Genomic DNA, 13275 nt, shown 5'->3' on the forward strand with positions numbered 1-13275 from the left:
CTTTTCCATTGACTCTTCCGCAGATGTAGTCAATCTGATTTCTATGTATTCCATCTGTTGAGGTCCATGTGAGTAGTTGTCTCTTATGCTGTCTAGTGAAGGTATTTGAAATGAACAAATCATTGATTTTGCAGAATTCTATCATGCATTCTCCAGCATCATTTCTATCACCAAGGCCATATTTTCCAATTATTGATCCTTCCTCTTTGCTCACAACCTTTGCATTCCAATCACCAGCAATGATCAATACATCTTGATTGCATGTTTGATCGATTTCAGATTGAAGAAGTTGGTAGAATTCTTCTATTTCATCCTCACTGGCTTTAGCCTTAAAATCCCTAGGTTACTAGCTATTTACATAATAGTACATTTGGAGTCCTGGTATGGCGCTGTTGGTTAATGAGTTGGACTCCAAGGTTGGTTTGAACTACAAGGCCCGCACTTCAAGCTCACCAAATGCTCTTTGGAAACTATATACAAGGTCATTATGAGTTGGAACTGGCTCAATGACACTCAATAACAACATCTTTCACTTAAGATTTTAGGTATATAAATTTCCTTTTATGATTTAAAAATTTGCAATATAATTTATTATTAAATATAACATACATTTTCTTCACTCTTGTCCATGTTACACTTAACTTCATCTTCTTTCTTTTTTAGTTCTTCTTTCACAGATTCCAGTTCATCCCTAAAAGCAATGGGAAAGAGTAACAATGTAGTAAAAATTGTATTTTCATTTTCTCCCTTTGAAGATTTCTGAAATGGTTGATGTTATTGGTGTTCAGGTAGATGATTCTTCTTCTTCTTCTTCTTTTTCAGTAATTTTTCATGTATAATGTCTACTGGCACATTTCCACTCCTATGTTTAAATTAATTTTTACCATTATTTTAAAACAAAATATCTCATTCCTTATAGTCATTTTTCAAAAGATAATTTCTAGAAAGAAATACGTATCTCCAACCCAAATCAAGATTTCACTTTAATGTTTTCTTAGTCATAAGCTAGTCATCAAATTACATACAAGGAAAATTATAATTTTTATAGAAATGAATTCAGAACATAATACAAGTGATTTAATGAAGAATTATATAACTAAAATTATGCATGCATATATCCTGAGTACATAAAAACTACCTATGGAATTTACACAAGAAATAACAACATTTCTGGGGAGGGTCACTGAATAGTAAGAACTATATTTTTTTTTCATTGTGTATCCTTTATTCCTTTGAATTTGGTACTGTATACATATATTACCTTTCAAAATATTTTTAATTTAAAAACCTGTCTGTTGCACATGAAAATAATGGTGCTTCGTCTCAGATGAACACTTGAAGCTATTTTTCTATTTATAATCTCCCTTGTTGTTGTTGAGTGTAACCTGTAAACATGGAATAGTGTTTAACCATGTAGCATAATTGGCCTTGGGGGACTTGAATCCAGGGTATTTACTCTCTAATGGAATACTAAAATAAATTTTAAGAAACACATTCTTTACTTAAACATAACAAATCAAAACATAACACTTTAGAATAAACAAAAGTCCCCAAATAGAAAACAGGAAGCATGTGTCCATATTACTAATGATTTAAAAGGAAACTTAAAATAAAAAACAGATTATTTAGAAAATAAAATCAACATGTTACATATCAAAAAGCATGCTATCAATCCAGAGTTGTATTCAGAAGTAAACTGAGAGCTTAAATAATTTTGTTTAAAAAAGACAATCAAAATTTGATTTTCTTAAAAGAAATAAAGAAAGAATAAATAGTTGACTGGTTTCAGACATGCTAGGAATTTCTAAGTATAAGAGCAAAGGGAGAAATCACAAAAAGAAAGGCAGTCAGATTTAATACAAAATAAAAACTTCTATATGTCAAAGAACTGCCCAAAGTTAAATAAAAACAACAGATTGGAGGAAATATGTGCTGTAAATAAAACAGATAAAGGGTTACTATAGTTTTAAAAGCTTAAATAAATCAATAAGGAAATAACAAAAGATAAATAGGCAACAGGTACAAGCAGAAATTTTAAAATAAGAAATTCTAGCAAACAAATATGAAAATTTCTAAAGTTTAACAAAAATAGAATTATAAATCATTAAAAAATGAGTTCTTTTTACCTGTAAAATTATCAGTAAGTCAATAATAATACCTAGTATCAAGTAAAACATTTTAGAGTAAGCATTTTCACACAAGTTGGTTGTATTATATGGTTTATCAGCAATACTATCTTATTGGAAGCCATTTAACAATCAAAAGTCACTGAAATAACCTAAGAAATTATATGACCAAATAAAATCTACTGGCTAAAATTTATCCTGTCACATTCAGAATACAAACATTTTTATGTACCAAAATGCTTACTATAAAACTATTTATCATCATTTAAAACTAAAAAATCTTAAAGTTCCAAAAATATAAATGCTTAAAATAAACGATGTTACATATACTTCATACAGAGGTATGACAATAGACCATTCTAAAACACATAAAAGCATGAATAATGCTTAAATAATATTAAATAGAAGAGTCACATATAAAATGGTACATCAACCATGACTATGAGACCAAATGAGACCAAATACATGCTTTAAAAAGATAGAATGAATGTAAATATTAGAGTACTAAATATTTGAGGTAATTATATGTGATAAGCTTTCCCTTTTAAATATCCTAGAATATAGTTTATTTTATTAATTAAATATTAACTAATTTAAAAGATTACAATATTTTAAATTAGTTCCTATTTCTAATCTCACTATTGTTTCAAGACTAGTATAATAGGCATTACAATTTTATTTTTAAGCAGGATCCCAAAACAATAATTTAAATCTTTTTTTTTTTTTACTTTATACTATATTTAACATAAGTTTAATCTAAATTAATATGTTAAACTGAAAAGAAATACTAAAATCTTTTGCTAGACAAAAAAGGCCAACTCATTAGTCTTGCCTTAATTGTGTTTCTGTTTCTTCCAGATTTTCTATTTGTTTCAACATCCTTTCTTCTTGCTTTTTGCTATTCTAAAGAAATAATCAATGTTGTTTATATTAATTATTGTTTCATCACGATAAAATTGAAAGCAATATTTAAGACATTTTCCTGTCAGTATAAAATCCACTTAATTATATATAAAGAAAGAAAATGGGCTACTTAAATAGGAAAGTCCCACACCACATTCCAGCCTAAATAAGTCTTACTTGCTGTTCCCTAGTGACACTTCGAGCCTCGTACCTTTTGTTCACATTGTATGGCTTCACAAAATGTTTTTGTTTTGTTTTTTCATTCACTGTTCCCTATTGAACTCGTAATTCATTTTTAGCACCAAAATTAATGCTATAATCTCCCTGAAGCCCAGTCTTCCACCAAAGCAAAATGATCCTGGGAACAATAGTAACACTTTCTATCACTAACATAAAAGACATCTTGTTCTGTTTATCTTATTTGACTATTTACTACATTTTGTAATCATTCATAAGCTTCTAAAGAGGAAGGATGCTGTTTTATTCACCATTGTATTCTTCACAATGTCTTATATGATGTATTCAATAAACATTTGCTGTAAAAAAAAATCTTTATAAAAATTAGATCAACTATGGATGGCTTCTATCTTCTCGTACTCACATCATCACCTACGATCAATATGCATATTTTCTTCTAAAATAAAGTATCACCTCTAAAACAATCAGACTTTTGCATTGGAAAGGATCTCTGCTCCCTAATTTTACAGAAAACTAAGTTACTAGAACTTTTTCAACTCACATTAATATCTTCTTGCAGTTTCTTGAGTTCCAGAATCACATCACTCATTTCTCGTTCTAGCTCTTTGTTTTCTAAGGAAAGCTTATTGCAGTTTGCAGTTAGTTCAGAAGTCTTTAGCCTATTTTTTTTTTAAAAGATGTCATATAATATAAGCAGTCAACCATATTAAATGATATGTCAAATTTAACTCAAAACAATCTGAGAGAAAAGGGAAAACGGTATGGGGATATAAAATTAACCATTAGTTAATTTCTGAAGCCAGATGAGAGATTCATGCTGGGTCACTATTCTACCTACTTTGTAGATGTTTGACATTTTTCCTTAATAAAACTTTTCCAAGTATCAGATTATATATTTCTTTGTATATACCATGGCTTCAACCCTACACTACATCCCATACCTACATCCCTACACTTTCTTCAAAATTCTGAAGAATAATTACATAATTTTTCTTCACAAAATGGTTCCAAACTTCTGTTCATTAGACATAAACTTTTTTAAAATTAAAGCACTTTAGTTAAAATAAGTGACCCACAGTTTAATCTCTGTCCACAATACTTAATCTCTTCTTATAGGTCTCAAAGGGTCTATAATGAAAGAGATTAGTTAGTGCTGCTATTGGTTGTAGTCAGGATTGATTTTCAGTGAAGGCAAGGACATATCTGCCTCTTTGGAGTATTTTCAAAAACACCTATTATCTCCTCTTACTGACATGGAAAATTCATCAAAGAATATATAAAGTGTTTCATTACACAATAATTGGTTAAAAGGCAAATATGCCAAGGATAATGTAAATGAATTTATGGTTGTTGTTGTTGTTATTAAGTGCCACTGAGTGGGTTCTGATCCATAGCAATGCTGAACAGGGTTTCCAAGGCTGTAAATCTTTACGGGAGCACAAAGCCTCATCTTTCTCCCACAGAGCAGCTGGTAGTGTCGAACTGCTGACCTTGTGGTTCGCAGTCTGATTCATAACCACTACGCTACCAGAGTAAAGTATAAATAATTAGTCTATTCATTAAGGAGCTATTTTGATTTTATTAATTAAAGCATTTTAGTTAAAATAAGTGATGCCCAGTGAAGATTACCCAAAGTATATTTTTAAAATATCATTGTATTAGAATCCTGTTGTGGTGCTATAGGATAAGCACTGGACCACAATGTCAGTTTGAACCACAAGTCAGCAGTTCAAACTCACCAGCCATTCATCAGAAACCCTATACAAGGTCGCTATAAGTCAGAACTGACTAGATGGCACTTAACTACAACAGTAACAACATTGTACGGGTACAAGAAGCAAGGAACAGGAGCTGTAAGAGAAGAGAAAGCATGCAAAGTAAATTGATTACTTCTCATTTTTACTGAGAACTAAGAATCAACCAAAAGGGGAAAAAAATCATGCTCACCCCTACACTAGCTACTTGGATTTACTTCTCTCTGAGTAATAACGTAACAATTATCTCCACAACCCTTATTAACTTAATAAATTAAATTTATTGAGTAGGTGAAATTCACTCAACTAAATATTTAATTTGCACAATGTAAAATATGAATTTGTATCTTGAAAATCCAGCTTATTATATAAGCCTATGAAATAATTTAGCAAAGCAACCAAAATCATGAATATACTACAAATTATTATTTTTATTAGGAACAAAATACGTCTAAGAAAAGTAAATATTGGCATTTTAAAGCAGTTCTCAATTTTGTGATGTACTTTTTTGTTTTACTTTGTGATGTAGTATTTCTATGTCAATGATACATAATTCCCTTAACAATGAACTTGGTACATTACTTTGATCTTTAATTAGGAAAAAAATACATACAACTGGAAGCCTATTCAAATAAATATTAAACATGACTTACTAATTTATTATTTACTACCAGGTGGTGGTGGCTGTGTGCCGTAGAGTCTGTTCCGACTCATAGCGACTCTGTACAGGGTTTCCGAAGCTGTAAATCTTTAAGGGAGCAGAACGCCTCATCTTTCTCCCGCGGAACAGCTGGTAGTTTCGAACTGCTGACCTTGCAGTTCACAGCCCAATTTGTAATCACTACGCTACCAGAGCTCCTGATTTACTACCAGAAAACTTAAGAATTGAACACATAAACTAGTTAAATAGATGAAAAACATACTTCTCGTTTTCAAGCGCAGTTTTCAGATCTATAACCTGTCTTGAATAATGTTGTTCACTTGTTACAATGGCATTTAATTGTATTTTCAAATCATGTACTTCTCTCTGTAAAATAAACATGTAAAAACCATAACAAATGTTCAAATCTTATCATTGTAAAGGTATGGTGACTCTATCTAATCAAGTCATATATTTGGCAAATACATGGCAAGATGATGCCAAATATTTTAAATGTATTTACTGCCACAATCATTGTAATTTTTAAGTAATGAGCATAGAAAAATGTAATATTTTTCTATGCTCATCTTAATTTTCTTGCTTGCCAGTAAATAAGCTTGCCAGTAAAACCATATCTGTATAAAAAAAATTTTAAAAAAACACTTTTACCCAAGAAGTAATTAATCTCAATTATGTTATCTTACTACAGAGAAATATAGTAATCAATTAGTTAAATCAGGTAGCATTTGAAAAATTAAACTGTTCCTACTATTCTAAAAACACACTTATAATGTAATACTCTATGGATGAGAAACATGTTTTAAAATAAAAGAGGCTCAAATTATAACATGAGTACTATAAAAAGTATTATCATATACCTAATTTAATAAAACTTAAATTTAAATGTGCTAATTAAGAAATTTGACAAAAAAAAAACATAATTACTATAAATTATAGCACTATATGTAATATTTAAATCTTAAATATTGTACTTTATCTTCCATACTACACTATGGATGCAATTTGGATAAGTTATGCTTTTAATCAATCCTTAATATATAAAAGGTAGCAAGAACACATATTTTTAAAAGAAATTTGGTAGAGAACTCTTTCACAATGTAAATAGCTACCACCCCATGATCTAGTCTATTAATCTGTGCTTTACTAACAAAGACATCAAAAGGAAAAAAATTAATCCTTAATCTAACCTCTCTGGTTTGGAGAAGGCCAGTTAATTCTTGTTCTGTTTCTTTTAATTCTTCAGCAATTTTCTCGAATTCTTTCTTTTCATCTAAAAGCTTTTGGTTATCTGCCTATTTAAGAACATTAATAAATTTTAAGAGCCAAAGCACAGACATATTCAAAATAGTCAAACTTAAGAATAAAAGCATTAGACATACTCAAAAAAGTTGTGTAAAAAACTATGAGTTTCTCCTTTTGGCTAAATTTTTTTTTTTAATTCAAAATGAATCTTAATTTTTGCTTAAAGAAAAAAAATTAATTCTCTCTTAAATTAATTCAAAAACTAAATAGGATGACAAAATTTAATAAACAAATTGCTACACTAAGAACCATAGAATTTACATATTTGGCAGTCATAAAAATCACTGAATTCAAACATTATCTTATACATAAATCATTCAAACTTATTAGTAAGTAGGTAGTCTCACTATTCTATCAATCTTGTGTTTTCTAATATTGCACTGAAATATGCTTCCCTGTCAATTTCATGAACAGTCATTGTTCTGTCTTACACATCACAGAAGTCTAATTCCTTCTGCATATGATAACCTAAAAACCTACTGTCATTGAGTGATTCCAACTATATATTTGAATTACACTCAAATTTGAAGTACTGTGCATGGAAGACAAGAGAGAAGCTAACTTTGAAGCTAACTGGATAATTATTTAGCTAATGCCAAACATTACATTTTTCTGAATTTCATAGAAGAACTCAGAGTAGACACAATAGGTGACACAAAAGTATCATCAAGTCAATTCCAACTAATAGCTACCCTGTATAGGTTTCTATGAAGCGGCTAGTGCGTTTGAACCACCAACTTTGCAGTCCAGCACTTTATCCTACAATGCCATACCAGAACTCCGTACACAACACAGCCTTCACAACGTCCTGAATATAATCCAAAATTCCTCAAGTATACAAAGAAATAAAAACGTGGACCATTCTCAAGGCAAAGGGCATCCAGCATATGCTAACTCTAGTATGAGCAAGATATGAGAACTTTTATCAGATGAGCAGTTTAATGGAGGTGTGGCACTATGCATTAATGCACCAGACAGCAAAGCCATTTGAACTGCTACGTTGGTGGTTCAAGCTCACCAGCTGCTCCTCAGAAACCCTATATAGGGTCCCTATGGGTAGGAATTGACTCAACAGCACTTAACAACAACATTATAATTATGCTTGAATAGTAAAGGAAAATATCCTTGCAATGAATGATAATATAGAAAACATAATCAAAGAAATTGCAAAATAGAACCAAATGGAAATTTCATCATTCTTAAAAAATTTAATTAACCAAATAGCCTAAAGAAAAAATGCAGGTTACAAAGGAAAAGTGATAACAAATTTGAAGACCAGAACAATAGAAATGATTCAATCAGAAGAAATGCAATGGAAAAATTTTTTACAGAAAATGAGAACAGAGGGTAGGGCTTGATGGCAGATAGACTAGAGGTACAGTGAAGTTCTCCGTCAGAAATACCATAGAATACCAGGCAAAGCGGGTTCAAGACAATGGAACTTGTAGCAGAAGTAGGAAATCTCATACTTTGGAATCTACTGGGCTCCACGGCCCTGAGCCAACAACTTGGGTGAGACCAAACGGCAAGACCAAGCAGGGGAGAAGACCCACCATGGAGTAACACCGCGGGAACCTTGGAGCAAAGGAAGACAATACACTTTGTCGGTTTTGCTTTGTTCTGCTTTTTTTTTTTTGATATCTGTTCATTGGCCCCAAACTGTTTGTGTACCTCCATTCTGGTGACTAGAGAGGGTGCCTGAGCAAGTGGACACCCCACACCCACACCATTGGTGGGCTCCTCTACCACACATGTGCACAGATACTGTTAGCATTTAAAGAGACCAGCAGCCTAAGAGCCAGTCCTGAACTGTTTTTAACAGAGAAAATGCCAGAACAAGGGGCGTAGAGAGGGGGAGAAAGTTTAAAAACAAAACAGGCTGAAAATTAAAACCTGAGGTATAGCATAACAACCAACAGTGGCATCTTGAAATTTATCAGGAGGCCATGAAGGCAAGAAGATGAAAGAAGACATTAAAATCATATTAATATTAGGCTACAAAATTTTTTTCTTCTCTTCCTCCTCTCCCTTTTCTGCAATTATAGACTACAGTATCCAATCTAGTTTTTTTGTTGTTGTTGTTGTTTTGTGGGTTTTTTGTTTTGTTTTTTCTTGTTTTTTGCTGTTGCTGTTTTGCTTTTTTTGTTCCCCCTTTTAGCTTTGGGGGACTCTTTCTCTCCCTATGTTACCCAAGAAGAGACAACAACTGGGACCATATAGTCAAGCTACAATCACACTCTATAAAACATCAAAATCCAGGCAAGAACTAATACCAACTGCCATACACCAGGAAGGCAGACAACACCTGTGAAAGTTACTCTGAGTTTAGCAATAAAATGAGTGAAAAGGGAAGCTTATATCCTGATCATATCCACCTGGAGGAAATCAGAAAACTTAAAAAATAGCAAAACACACACTCAATTGAGTAATAAGGCCAAATATAAACACTAAACATGTCCAAGAAGCGAAAGCAGATGACCATATCAGCACATGTCCAGCAACAAGATAAAATGTCTGAGACAAATGATGTAAAGGTAGACCTGGACTCCAATCTGGAAGGGCAGGCCTTGGAAATGCCTGAGAAGGAATTCAGAAAAAGGATTATAAATTGTTTCAAAACACTTTACAGTGGAGTTGAGAAAAATAAGGGAAAAGTCAGGAAAGCGCTACAAGAACAATCAGATAAGATAGATACAGCATTGAAAACAATTCAAAACCTACAGAAAGAGGTCCAAATTCTACGTTCTATTCAGTAATAGAACATCAGAAATAGACAATACACTGAAAGGTCAAAGGAGTAGAATAAAAGAAACGGAAGCCAGAACTAGTGAGCTGGAAGGAAAATCTCTCAATACCACTAAGATAGAAGAGCAAGCAAAAAAATGTATTAAAAATCTGAAGAAGGTCTAAGATTCATGTTGGACAACATGAAGAGGAATAATTTAAGAATTATTGGCATTCCAGAGCAAGAAGAATCACACAAGTCCACAGAGGAAATAGTTGAAGAACTTCTGGAAAAAAATTTTGCTAACATCCTGAAAAGTGAAAAGATAAACATTCAAGAAGCTCAATGAACCCCAGAAAGGTTACACCCCAAAAGAAAATCACCAAGACATATCATAATCAAGCTCTCCAAAATCAAAGATAAGGTGACAATCCTGAAAGCAGCTAAGGAAAAGAGCAGCATTATATACAAAGGCAAGCAAGTCAGATTAAGCTTGGATCTCTCAGCAGAAACCATGCAAGCAAGAAGGCAATGGGAAGACACATATAAGACCCTGAAAGAAAAACTGTCAACCAAGAATCTTTTATCTAGCAAATCTATCAATCAAATACTATGGTGTAATCAAAACATTCCAGGATAAAAAGAAGCTAAGGGATTTTGCCAAAGCCAACCCTGCACTACAAACATCCTAAAGGGAGTTCTGTGGACTGAGAACTAACAAGAACAGACAACAACCAAAGATTGACATACATGGCAGCACCTCCCAGAACTAAATCGACAGAAGGAAGAGTAGAGAACAGAACAAAACTATAAGAATAAACTCAGAGGATCTGGGAGGTCAGTCTATGATCAAAACAATTACAATGTGAAAGAAGGTAAACACACAAAACAGAGATCCAGATGGTGATAAGGTCAGATAGATTACAGGATAAAATAGACTGCAATAAATGGAGGGAAAAGTTAATGGACTATAAGGTAAACTCAAAGAAAATTAACACTTCACAACATACCAAGAAAATAAAAATCCAAGAACATGGAAACATTAAAACTATGAGGAAACTCACAAGAAAGAACACAAAGAGCATGTTTCAGCACAGGAGGACACACAGAACAAAGAAAGCAGCAACACCACAAAAAAACAAACACAATGGCAGCAGTTAATCCACACTTACCAATAATTACACTGAATGTAAATTAATTAAATGTACCAGTGAAGAGATGGAGGGTGACAGAATGGATAAGAAAACAGGATCCTTCAATATGCTGTCTGCAAGAGACACATCTCACACACAGAGGCAAAAACAGATTAAAAGTCAAAGGATGGAAAAATACATACCAAGCTAATTGCAATAAAAAACAAACAGGAATGGCAGTATTAATCTCTGATAAAATAAACTTTAAGGCAAATACTAGCATAATAAATAAAGATGGAGATAGTCTCATGATTTAAGGGACAATTGAACATGATGAGATAACCATAATAAATATCTATGCTCCCAATGAAAGAGCTCCAAAATATATAACGCAAACTCTAACAGATATGAAGAAATAGATGAATCTACCATAATCGTGGGTGATTTTAATACACCGCTTTCAAAAATGGATAGAACAACCAGAAAGAAACTTGACAAAGACACAAAAGAACTAAACAACACAATCAGACAACTGGACCTCATAGATATGTACACAGCATTCAACCCAGCAACAGCACAATACACATTCTTTTCCAGTGCACATGGAACATTCTCCAGAATAGGCCACAAAACAAACCTCCATAAACTTACAAATATCAAAATACTACATAGCACCTTCTCTGACCACAATGCTATCAAATTAGAAATCAACAATAGGAAGACCAAGGAAATAAAGTCAAATACATGGTACTGAATAACACCCTGCTGAAAAGCGACTGGAGTAGTAAAGGAAATAAAACATGAACTCACAAAGTTGCTAGAAACAAATGAGAATGAAAACACAACATTCCAAAATCTTTGGGAGATGGCGAAAGCAGTGCTGAGAGGACAATTTATTGTAATAAACACACACATCCAAAAAGAAGAAAGAATGAAAATAAACACATTAACACAGCATCTACAACAATTAGAAACAGACCAACAAAGAAACTTACAGCCACCAAATGAAAAGAAATAATAAAGAATAGAGCAGAAATAAATGAGATAGAAAAGAGAAAAATTATAGAAAGAATCAACAGGACAAGGAGCTGGTTCTTTGAAAGTATTAACAAAATTGACAGCCCAATGGCAAACCTAACAAAAGAAAAGAGGGGGAAGACACAAATAACACACATTAGAAATCACATGGGCGATGTCACAACATAATCAAAGGAAATCAAAAGGATAATAACAGAATACTATGAAAAGTTGTACTACAACAAATCTGAAAAATTAGAATAGGTTAATTTTTAGAAAAACATGACCTACCTAAACTTACAGAGTGAAGTAGAAAACCTGAACAGACCCCAAAACTAATGAAGAAATTGATCAGGCCATCAAAAAACTCCCAAACAAAAGAAGCCCAGATCCAGATGGCTTTACTGGTGAGTTCTACAAAACATTCAGGGAAGAGCTTTCATCAATTCTACTCAAATTTTTCCAGAATATAGAGGATGGAAAACTTCCTAATACATTTTATGAAGCAAGCATAACCCTCATTCCAAGACCAGGGAAGGACGTCACTAAGAAAGAAAATTATAGACCAATATCCCTCATGAACATAGATGTAAAAAATCTCAACAAAATCCTAGCCAACAGAATCCAGCATATCAGGGATACAAGGATGGTTCAACATTAGAAAAATGATCAACATAATCCACCATATAAATAAGAAAAAAGAAAAGAACCACATGATCATATTGATTGATGCAGAAAAGGCATTTGACAAAATCCAACATCCATTCCTGACAAAAACACTCAACAAAGTAAGAATTGAAGGGAAATTCCTCAACATAATTAAGAGCATATATACAAAACTAACAGCCTACATTACTCTCAATGGAGAGAAACTGAAGGTCTTACCTCTGCAAACAGGAACCAGACAAGGAGGCCCTTTGTCACCACTCCTATTGAATATTGTGCTGGAAGTCTTAGCAAGAGATATACGGCAAGACAGAGAAATTAAAGGCATCCAAATTGGCAAAGAGGAAGTTAAACTCTCTCTATTTGCAGATATGATCCTATACATAGAAAACCCCAAAGACTCAGTAAAAAACCTACTAAACCTCATTGGAAGACTCAGCAAAGTGGCAGGATATAAGATCAACATAAAAAAATCAGTTGGATTCCTCTATACCAAAAACAACAGCACCGTAAAGGACATTAGGAAAGCAATACAGTTTACAATTACCACCCAAAAGATAAAACATCTAGGAATAAATGTAACCAGAGAAACAAGGGACCTATACAAAGAAAACTACAAAACACTACTACAAGAAACCAAAAGAGACCTACATAAATGGAAGAATGTACCATGCTGGTGGATAGGAAGACTTAACATTGTAAAAATGTCAATACTGCCCAAAGTAACTTACACATATAATGCAATCCCAATCCAGATTCCAACGACATTCTTCAAAGAGATGGAAAAAAC

General features: G+C 32.6%; 1 protein-coding gene across 1 annotated transcript in view; it reads right to left on the bottom strand.

Moving 5' to 3' along the window:
• SYCP1 (synaptonemal complex protein 1) overlaps window positions 1–13275 on the bottom strand; it is a 152924-nt gene that overhangs the window by 69439 nt on the left and 70210 nt on the right. The window contains exons 16-20 of the mRNA XM_006865869.1: window positions 6830–6934; window positions 5905–6008; window positions 3769–3886; window positions 2959–3029; window positions 610–691 (exon numbers count right to left, since the gene is read on the bottom strand). Coding sequence (XP_006865931.1) covers window positions 610–691; window positions 2959–3029; window positions 3769–3886; window positions 5905–6008; window positions 6830–6934 — 480 coding nt within the window. The remainder of the gene's footprint in view (window positions 1–609; window positions 692–2958; window positions 3030–3768; window positions 3887–5904; window positions 6009–6829; window positions 6935–13275) is intronic.

This window comes from Chrysochloris asiatica, unplaced genomic scaffold (genome assembly GCF_000296735.1).
Source record: "Chrysochloris asiatica unplaced genomic scaffold, ChrAsi1.0 scaffold00085, whole genome shotgun sequence".
Lineage (NCBI taxonomy): Eukaryota > Metazoa > Chordata > Mammalia > Afrosoricida > Chrysochloridae > Chrysochloris > Chrysochloris asiatica.